Consider the following 11,093-nt stretch of genomic DNA (forward strand, 5'->3'; position numbering starts at 1 on the left):
TTATTAATTTATTTTTTAATTTTTATTTATTTGATATCTGTCGTAATGAAGAAGACAATTTTCCGTGAGAATTACCCACGCCGATGCGCGTGCATACTGTATCACCTACGGTGGGTGATAAATCTAATACAATTCAAAACGTTCAACTGCCGTTTTTAATTCAGAAATAAGTTGAACTCCCTGTGGTACAAGTCTTACTATACTTACATGTTTGGGGACGTACTGACTATACGCATCCCTGGGTGTATAAGTAGCGGCCGGCTCTCTGCAGAATCTACCGGCCTCTCTGTACCCACAGACCGCCTCTGGAGTCAGTCCCGCCTTAGAGAACTTATTCTGAAGCATCCTCACTGATGTTTACCACCCGGAACAATCAAGTCCTAGAACTCTGCAGGAATAAATATTTTTAGCATGTTTAAAAACCTGTGCACTCTAGTGGGTTTACAACCAGAAATATTGGGAAGACGGCACCCGTTCGCTACGCTCGACACGGCACGCAACACGCACGCCTGACACGACACTTGACACGCGTGTGACACGCACTAGGGCCGCCCCGACACTGGCCGCTTCACGTCGCCTTTTAAAATAGAATCTGTGGCTCCGCCCTCATCCCCAGAGGCGGGATTCACCAGTATTGCGATTTACTTCAGGCTTCACGCGAGTGTAGTCTTTATCCCAATCGCACAACTACAACTGTTGTTCTTTTCATGTAATCAGATATAAAAAAATTAAAAAAATAAAACTACAACGTTTTATTTTGAATTTTATGCGTTTTTTTACCACTGCCGAAAAAATACAAATACATTTATTTTCGTGTGACATTTACAAGTTGTACGACAGTGTACAATATCATACAATTGTTATAAAAATGTCAATAGTTAAAAACAACAAGAGTCTTAGATAAATCAGCCTAAAACAACTGTTTTCTTGCGTGTTCTTACCACTGGCGCAAAAATACAAACGCATTTATTGTCATAATACTACAAGTTGTATGGCAATTTCAATATCTTACAATTGTTATAACAAAGGAGTTAAAAACAACGCGAGTGTTAGATTTAGCAATAACAAAAGTAATCAGCCTAAACAACACTGTTAATTTGCTTTTTCTTAACACTGGCGCGAAAATAAAAACACATTTATTGCCGTGTGACAATTACAAGTTGAAAGACAGTGTCGATATCTTACAATTGCTATAACAAAGTCAATAATTAAAAAAACAGCATGGGTCTTAGATTTATTAAATGATAAAAGACATCACCCTAAACAACATTTTTCTTGCTTGTTGTTACAACTGGTGCAAAAATAAAAATACATTTATTGCCGTGTGACAATTACAAGTTGTATGACAGTGTATAATATCATACAATTGTTATAAAAGAAGTCAATAGTTAAAACAACAAGAGTATTATATAAATCAGCCTAAAAAAACATTTTTCTTGCTTGTTGTTACAACTAGTGCAAAAATAAAATTACATTTATTGTCGTGTGACAATTATAAGTTGTATAACATTGGCAATATCTGACAATTGTTTTATCAAAGCCAATAGTTAAAAACAACAAGTCTTAGATTTACTCAATGATAAAAGAAATCAACCTAAATAACGATTTTCTTGCGTGTTCTTACCACTGGCGCAAAATGCAAACACATGTATTGTCGTGTGACAATTACAAGTTGTATAACAGTGTCAATATCTTACAATTGCTATAACAAAGTCAATAGTTAAAAACAACAAGAGTCTTAGTTTTATTCAATGAAAAAAGACATCGCCCTAAACAACTGTTTTCTTGCGTGTTCTTACCACCGGCGCAAAATTACAAACACATTTACTGTCGTGTGACAGTTTTATTACAAGTTTTACGACAGTGTCAATATCTTACAATTTTTATAACAAAGTCAATAGTTAAAACAACTAGAGTCAGATTTATTCAATGATAAAAGAAATCAGCCTAAACAAAACAACTGTTTTCTTGCGTTTTGTTACCACTAGCGCAAAAATACAAACACATTTATTGTCGTGTGACAATTACAAGTTGTACGACAGTGTCAATATCTTACAATTATTATTATAACAAAGTCAATAGTTAAAACAACAATTGTCTTAGATTTATTCAATGATAAAAGAAATCAGCCTAAGAAGAGGAATCAAATTAAGAGAATAAGGTTTAAAGCGCTAATGTAACACATCTACGCTAATAACTCTCCCACTGAGTAAAAGCACCCCGCCACCAAGTTTTTGCTTAATTTTTTCTTGAATTCCGATTTGTTTTGGGTACACTTTAGGCAATCAGGAAGCCTCTGAAAATTTCTGGCGACGACATTAAAAGGCAAATCTGCAGCCAAAGCCGACTGGTGCGGTGTCTGTCGGAGGTTCACACGTGATCATATGTCGTGCCCGTGTATCGCATCCATCAATGACCGATACACGATCAAATTTTGCAAACACGACTGTTTCAAAGATGAATAGTGATGTAAGTGTTGTGGTATGGTGTGAAAAACGTCTCCACATCTCCGTCGATATTCAATAAAAAAACCCATACGCGTACGCCAGTGTTTTGCATATTTTATAGCTCCTGTATTATCATACCGGACACGTATTTTGAACTCAGTAAGTTGTGTGTTGCAGGCATGAGGCATTAACAACAAATCGACATACTTACAATACATTAACATTAACATTACAATACATTTACGATGAACATGTCGCAGGTAATTTTCCCGGATTGGTTATTTCCTACGCTAACCGGATCTGATAAGAATTGGCATAGCGATTTACGTTAAACTAAAACACAACTCAGACATATTTATTAATTATTTATTTATTTATTTGTTACATAGGTTTATAATAGATGTTGCAACGCAAATGTAAACATATAACACGTCATTTTCAGTATCTAATACAACATTTATACTATTATTATATTTTAACAATTTATAATACCAGTGATCGTTAACATTATGAAATACAGTTTTATAACAATTTTTCAAGTCGCGTTCTAAAAATTCTGGAATTCTCTTCTAAAATAAAATTTGGAGATAAATTGTGAAATAATGTAATTCCTTTATGAAATGGTCCAGTTTTTAAAAGAGTGAGACGATGAGAAGGGTAATGGAACTTGTTTTTGTTTCTTGTACTGTAATCATGTTGATGATTGAGTTTTATAAAACTGGATTTATGTTTATTTTACAAATACAGCTAATTCTAAAATGCAGAGAACAGACAATGTTAAAATTTTAAACTGTTTGCAGAATAAGCGGCATACTGTCTAAAATTAGTTATGGCAATAGTAAGTACTGCTCTTTTTTGCAGAATAAAGATTTTGTCGCTGTAACTAATATGTCCCCAAAATATAATACCAAAAAATAAAAGCAACTGAAAATACCCGACTGCCTTGGTCATAGGAAAAGTCATAACTCTTTTAATATACTTAATGGCGAATAAAGCATTATATTTCATTGCATATCATGTATAATAAATATCATCATAACAGACAGCATAGGATAAAGCAGCATATCATTGATATAGAACGAAAAATTCAATTAGATATAATATGTTTGCCTTGAAATGTAAAGACTATTCAAGATTATGCTAGCATTCGTTCAAAATTTCAAATTATTTATACGATGATTACATATATTACATACATTCTGTAATATATGGAAATATACTTATTGATCTTTCCGTGATATCTTATGTCTCAATGTATGATCTAATACTTACTATGTAGAACCGGTGTAGGATACTAGAAAACCGTAAATCTACAAAAGGTTCGTCATAATGTAAAATATACCGTATTGTTTTATTTATTGAAAACAGCACTCTCTCAACCAAATCAGGTTCATATTGAGAGCAATACTATAACTTCTAATAATATAAGCTGTGAAATTGAACGTGTTAATCCGTGGTAAATAAACTTCTTATCAGTGTACTTCCTAATCTTCATTGGATTCTTCGTCCATTGCATTCCTAAATGATTCAGGTCAAACACAAACGACAATAAACCGGTTTCCACGCAAGTAGTATCTTAACCCAAAGAAAATTTATGTAAGTTGTAAATTTATTACAACTTTGACAACCTTTTATTTTGGATTGGAAAGAGATAGCGATCTCTAGGTTTGATCATTCTTTAAGTTTGTTTATGATCTTTAAAATTAGTTGTCACTTGAGAGAGGTTTACATTTGAAAATTTTGAGTTGCCCCCAAAACCACGCATTGTTTAAGGAAATAAAGATTTGTCAAAATCATCAAATGAAACTTCCTTTCCACATTGCATCACTACCCAAAGGATATCTCCTTATATAAACTTTAGAAAAAAAGAGGGAGATCCTGGCTTTTTATTCACCCTGTATGTCTGTACTCTGCCTTTCAAAAGTTTGTATCATATTATTAACTTTCCACTACGTTTTATTTAAACGTTCTTAAATTTCCACTACGTTTTATTTAAACGTTCTTAAATGTCCACTACGTTTTATTTAAACGTTCTTAACTTTCCACTACGTTTTATTTAAACGTTCTTAAATTTCCACTACGTTTTATTTAAACGTTCTTAAATTTCCACTACGTTTTCAGTTCCACTATAATCAGTTTGTGATTATTTTACAGATCGTGTTATAAAGAAATCATTAAACGAACAGAATTCACTTAACTCAATCCGTTTCAAAATAGCGGCCGTTTTTGAAAAAAAATGTCGAAATTTACGGAACACTGTATTTTAAGTACTTTGGCAGTTTTAAAACACGCTAGAGCTTTAATAATTAAAAACTTAAATGCAGTATTTGGTGTCCACTGCAAAAAAAAACACACATTAGTAAAGAAATATTTGAAAGCAATCCATACTCTAGAGTATACGACTTGTTTTAATATATTTTATCCTCCCCCAACCCAACCCCCAGAGTAATGTAATATGCAGGCCCGTAGCTAGGCTGGGGCAACCGGGGCATTGCCCCGGGGCCCCCGGCCAGGGGGGCCCCCAAATGAAGGTGGAAAATTTGAAAATGAAATTAAAGTTTATGTGAAATTTATTGATTACTGTAGGGTCGTAGGGATATTTCATCGAATCATCAAAATGTCTTTATAAAAAAAATATTTAAATAGCTTTTCAATATAAAATAATGGACAGATATTGTTCTCACAGAGATTTCGTAACAAAAATAGACAGACTATCAATCAGCCTGTCAGTTGTTACGCAATTAAAGAAATGCAGTTTGCACTTTTAGTTCACCTTACTCCCCCATCCCCAACAGTAATAAACTCGTCCTGACGTCGACGTGACGTAGACGGCTCCGTCTACCGACTGCCTCTGCCACAGCTGACAGACGACAGTGAGAGTGACTACGACTAGTGAGCTAGTGACAGACAGCCCGGATAAGGTTATGTTATGTTGATGGTAAACTAACACCAAAAGTTGTGTATTCAAAGGTATTACATAATTAATGATATTACTTGTATGTTTATCTACAAAACTACATTGCTTGGATGTAGGCCTAAGAAGAGACTAAAAAGTTTTAAGACATCAGCACTTATGTCTTTATTTATTTATTATCTATTGTGAATAAAATTTGAAAAAATAATTATGTTTTTCATTTTCCTTTCAGCACTATAAATAGAATACCAATCACAATGGTAAGCTGAAAAAATAATGGCTCTAAAAACCAAACTAATGGCACCAGGGCCAGGAGTCATACAAATTTGCATATAAAATCATTACCAGTTTATGACTTACCGTAGAAATTTGTAAACATAGTTTAAGCAAACAATTAAGTATTATAGATTTAATAAGAAAAAAAGGTAATAATAATAATAATAGGATAATAATAAAAAAAATGCACATAAATTCTAAGCCTAAAGATCCAATTACTGTATGCTTATATCTATTAATTAAAAAAAGTGCGAAATATATAACAAAGGGGGGCCCCGAATGGACTTTCTGCCCCGGGGCCTCCAAGGGCCTAGCTACGGGCCTGGTAATATGCTGTGAGCTGTGCCAGATGTGTTGCCGAGGTTTATGGTGTTGTGACTACAGCATTGGCTAGGGACAACTCCGCCCCACATGGAGCGGCGCGCGCACTTCTCACACACATACACATACACATATACACATGTACAACGCATGTTCCTTAGTTGATGCTAAGCAGCGAAAAAGAAAGCTTTTTAAACTACAACAATTCAAAATCAGTTCCTCTTGGATTTTGAATAAGTCAAAATCTGTTCTTAAAAGAAAAAAAAAACATTTGTCTATAGCCATTTTTAACACGCTATATTACTGTTTTAAATGTCATGAACGAACAAATGAGTACACTATAAATTACGAAGTATTTAATTTTTTTTTCCTTTTGAGAGTCTAAAGTTTTCATACAATTAGATCAGTCAGAACCGGAGTTCATAAAGAGAAAATTTTATACAAATTTATGGAAATTGTATTATATGTGAAAACGGGCTCTAGTGTGGATATTTCATTATATAAACTCAATAAATCCAAATATTCTCAATTTTATAGAAAACTCTTAAATATAGCTTCCATTATCCAAAGCCCAAAATTGCTCTGTATACATTTCTACATTTCTGAATAAGCAAAGTACACGATTAAAACAAAAATGTATATACTATCTTTGTTTTTTATAATTCTCAAACAAAAAGTAACATGTACAACGATATTTTTACTTCGCAATTTTGATCTTAATTAGGTATGTTTGTTTTTTTAGCTGTTGGTTGAAACTCGGAAATTCGACATAAAAAGGTTATTTTCTTTCATCTCACCGTCTCCCACGAAGAAAAGTCCAAATTACTGTAATATTTAATAACTCATAGACTTAATTTTGTTCACTTAAGTTTGAAATGCTGTTTTAGTGAAAAATTTAACCAATTTTATATTTTTACAGTTAGTTTTATTTTACTATTAATTCAAAATATTCAATTCCCTAAAATTCACCTAAAACAATCCTGTTGTTTATGGAAAGAAGTAAAGAATCATAAACTTGCCGATGAAAACCCAAACACATTTTTAATTGGTGATCATTGATTTGTAGCATCGATAACAATAGTCCAGATTTAGTTTTGAAAAAATGCACAAATCTTATACAAATAACTAAAGTTTTCCTGAATTTGCCTTCTGTGTTGTAGAGACAAAATTTCGCCAAATTCTTTTCGTTGGCAATGCAAAACATTCAGCATTGGTCATGATGTTATGGAGCTCATACAGTTATTATCTTGGAAGGGTAATTTCTTAAACCAACATTCAAAACTGTAATTTTTAACAACGGTTTCATTGAACCGAGTTTAGTAATTAACCGCGGCCGGCGCTTGCTCATTGAAATGTAAATTGTCAAAAACATTCGAGTACGCGGTGTTGCAATGATCCTGCACGGCCAGCTAACACCTTGGGTGCAAGAAGAAGTTGTACTGTTGTTTTAATACATTTGACCATTTCTCATGAGGGCTCTCGACCAGCTATGGCAGGTAAAAGAATTACCTTCTAAGTCGTTTAAAATATTTACAATATTAGTCTACATATATGTTTGTACAGCAGTTTGCGCTGAATTAAACATAAAAACAGTCTAAGTTTTTATTGAGTAATTTTTCCCTTAGGCAAGCTAGGAGAAACTCTTATTTAAGTCAGCAAAAAGTCAATTTTATTGGCTGCGCGTTAGCAAAGCCTATCACTTATGAGGCTGGAAAAAAGATTATTTCTGTCTGTCTGTCCATCCGCACGATATTTTTATATGATGAATGCTGAGTTCAATGATGGTGCATGCCACTCCATAGGATTTGGTGAGCGTTAGTGAATATTTTTACATTGGTCTTATGGGTAACCATGATGGCAACGAGAAAATAGCAGAACAAATAAATTTTTAAACAAACTCAGTATGCTCATATGAGATTTTAATTTGTAACATATTAACACGTGTACTCTAATTATCGCAAGGTATCAAATATATTTTTATGGTGACTCGGTATGAACACTGATAATAATTTTATAATTTTTAAACCCCAATTTAATGTACAAAACAAAATGTGAATTGTTATGTGGATATCAGAAAAAAGAATTCATTTTTTCTTTTGCAATTTCCCATGAAACTTCATTTCTACATAGACAAGAATGAGTTCTATGCTGTTGCAAATTCAACCATGGAATTTGGCTGAACGTCGTTGAAGCCTACTCAGTGGCTGAATTTCTCTTTTGTTTGCCGGATTGTCTATCATTCAAACTGTCAATCATGAAACGAGCTATAGACTTCGCATACAACTTCAGCTAAGGATGCTACGCAACACGTAGTGTGGCGTACTCCTTGTTTATAAATATACGGCGCTACGTCATATAAATTATTAACTTTAGTAACAAGGAGTATATTAATCAACGATCATTAAAACATGATAGAACAGAAATTTGGTAAAAAATGCGTCATTATTCTCTGCATACTTCAAACAATCCCGGCTGGCAGCTGGTGAAGCAATTACTGTAATGATTAGGTCACAGCATTAGTTGGGGATACTTACGCTCTCAAGATTGAGACGCGGTAAACGAAGGTCTTGGTGTGGGAAACCAAGTCGAGAAATGTACGATAGGATGCTAGCTTCTGTTGACTGTAGGACGTTACCAAATTTAGCTCAATCTATAGCCCAAGCGTCTTACCGCGTTTAACAAGATTAGTACAAAAACGTGAACATATTAAATTAATTAATAATCTTTTCTAAACATCCGTGTAATCATGGCAGGGTACTTTCTTCTTCTTCGACTATGGGTGTTAGTTGTATACGCCGCACGGAGCGCTAGGTGTACCTCGATTTTGAATTGGCTGATGGTTTACCGCAGTATATAAAATATAAAAACATCTGATGCTCCACAATTGCTCCTACCACTTTCATAATATCTATGAGAAGATACGTCATCAAACGCTTAAATCTGTTGTCAGCTAAAGCATACGGGTTGCGCACAATATATAACGGCAAACGAAAGAAACGGAAGTAATAATTACATTAACCTACAGAAAAGCATCAAGCATGTCATACTGATTAGACTCTTGTAATAACAAAAAGATCTCATATTGACATGTAATTCATCAGAATGAGAATTTTACCAGAGATTCAAAATGAATTACGACCCTTGGCGAAAGGTACAGAAGCGTTATCAACAAACCGCCTCAAAGAAATGCTATACCTCATAATCTACATATGAATACGTCTATTTTATTTTGAAATCAAAGCTATTACTACTAATAAATAGTAATTTCTCTAAGGCTACATGGAATAGCACTGTGCCGTTAAACGTTGAGACTAAACGTGTCAGGATTAGTTCCAAACTTGGCCACCACGGAGCAGCACCAACTGGAAACAAATCTATCTATATATATATATATATATATAAATGAAACTGTTCGTGTGTAACAGCATCACTCACACACGGCTGGACGGATTCGCCTAATTTTTTTTTTAATTTGTTCGTCTTGATCTGTAGAAGGTTATAGGATACTTTTTATCCCTTTCCCGATTCAGGATTCCGCCCCACTGGTTACAGAAATACCCGTAAGAAATGCATTGCAGCAAACATATGTTATTAAGTGAAAGAGTCTTTTCAAATTTTTAATCAGCTGTTCTTTGTAAACATATATAATGCGACAAAAAATATATTTATATATAAAATTTCTTTACACTTATAGTTTTAAAGCATAGAGTAAGCTTAAGAGAAACGACAAATTTTGTTTAAACTGTTTCTGCAATCATAATATATAAAAATGAATGTTTGTGTGTTTGTCCTTTATAGACTCAGAAAACTATTGGACCGATCACTATGAAAATTTGTATTTTTCTATGTAGAAGGTTTATACGCAATGCCCATTGATGTAACTAACCACCAGGCTGTACTGCAAGATATAAAAGTTATCAAAGCGCCTGCACATTATAAACTGCAATTACAACACAGTAGTTACGTATATTAAAATATCCAAACACTATTTGAAGGCAAAGAAATATACGGGCAAAGCTTAAGAGACGCGTGCGAAGCCGCGGGAAACAGCTAGTTTTTCTTTATTTTTTTAATTTTGAACCGAGTTTATTTTCATAGACTAAATCACTCCAAAACTTGATGAATAGAAGCAGAAAACCTATTTAATTCAGTTATTTTACACAATAGTTTTAAATATATGTAACATACTACAAAATTACATTGTATGCACCAGTAGCAATGTACTATTGTTAATGTAACATGAAAATGTTGTGAAATTTACCTGCTGGCCCCCTGTGAACAAATTTATTTTAAGACTTTCCTTTAATTTTCAAAACTGATTTGTAAACTAGATAATCTTAGATTTAATTGTATAGAAGAATAAAAATATTTATAATTATACATTTACTGTACAGACTTCTGTGTACAGTTTGAAAATTAAAATGTGCAATTAGTAATTTTATAGGCAATAAATTGTTATACATTTTTTATTTTTACCTTTAAAATCGATTGAATGTTCGATCAGAAGTGTTTATCTATTTTCCAACTTACTGGCATCAACAATCCCCCCACTGTTTAATAATTTCCATTACACGCCTGTCCTAGACTAGAAACAGTTTCATTATTGAAATTACATTATTCAAAACATAATTATTTTATTTTAGCTGTGCCGATTTAAATGTTATATACCAGGACAACTTTAGCTATCAGTATAAAATGTTAATTTGGCTACCAAGGAGCGCAGTGTATGATGTTACGAGTGCCACACCTTCAGCAACTGTTCCCTTCAGTAGCAAATGTGCAAACTAGCATTTTGTCATAATACAAAAATATAATTATCTGACAAAAAAACAAATAAAACTGAATGCCTTTATATTTTCATTTTATGTCCATAGAAACGGCAGTGTTCAAATAACAGGTTGATTTTTCGGTTTAAATAAAACATTTTAATCTCATATATGTAATGTATCATATTAAAAGGCTCTGGATGGTTAAACCTGACACAATATTTAATGTATTGCGCCAAACTATTTCAATTTTAGTTACATATAGATTAGTCAACAACGTGGTAGTGAACATTGTGATAATGACAAGAGTGACTCTACTGAACATGCTACAGCAGGTGGTTTCCGGACTAAGTGCCAAATTTATTGAAG

The 11,093-nt window shown here is 33.2% G+C and overlaps 1 protein-coding gene across 1 annotated transcript in view; it reads right to left on the bottom strand.

Moving 5' to 3' along the window:
* LOC124361826 (transcription factor SUM-1) overlaps nucleotides 1–571 on the bottom strand; it is an 89,017-nt gene extending 88,446 nt beyond the window's left edge. The window contains exon 1 of the mRNA XM_046815821.1: nucleotides 208–571. Coding sequence (XP_046671777.1) covers nucleotides 208–345 — 138 coding nt within the window. The 5' untranslated portion in view covers nucleotides 346–571. The remainder of the gene's footprint in view (nucleotides 1–207) is intronic.
* Between the last annotated feature and the right edge of the window lie 10,522 nt (nucleotides 572–11,093).

The sequence above is a fragment of the Homalodisca vitripennis genome, chromosome 5, assembly GCF_021130785.1.
Source record: "Homalodisca vitripennis isolate AUS2020 chromosome 5, UT_GWSS_2.1, whole genome shotgun sequence".
NCBI classification, from domain to species: Eukaryota; Metazoa; Arthropoda; class Insecta; order Hemiptera; family Cicadellidae; genus Homalodisca; species Homalodisca vitripennis.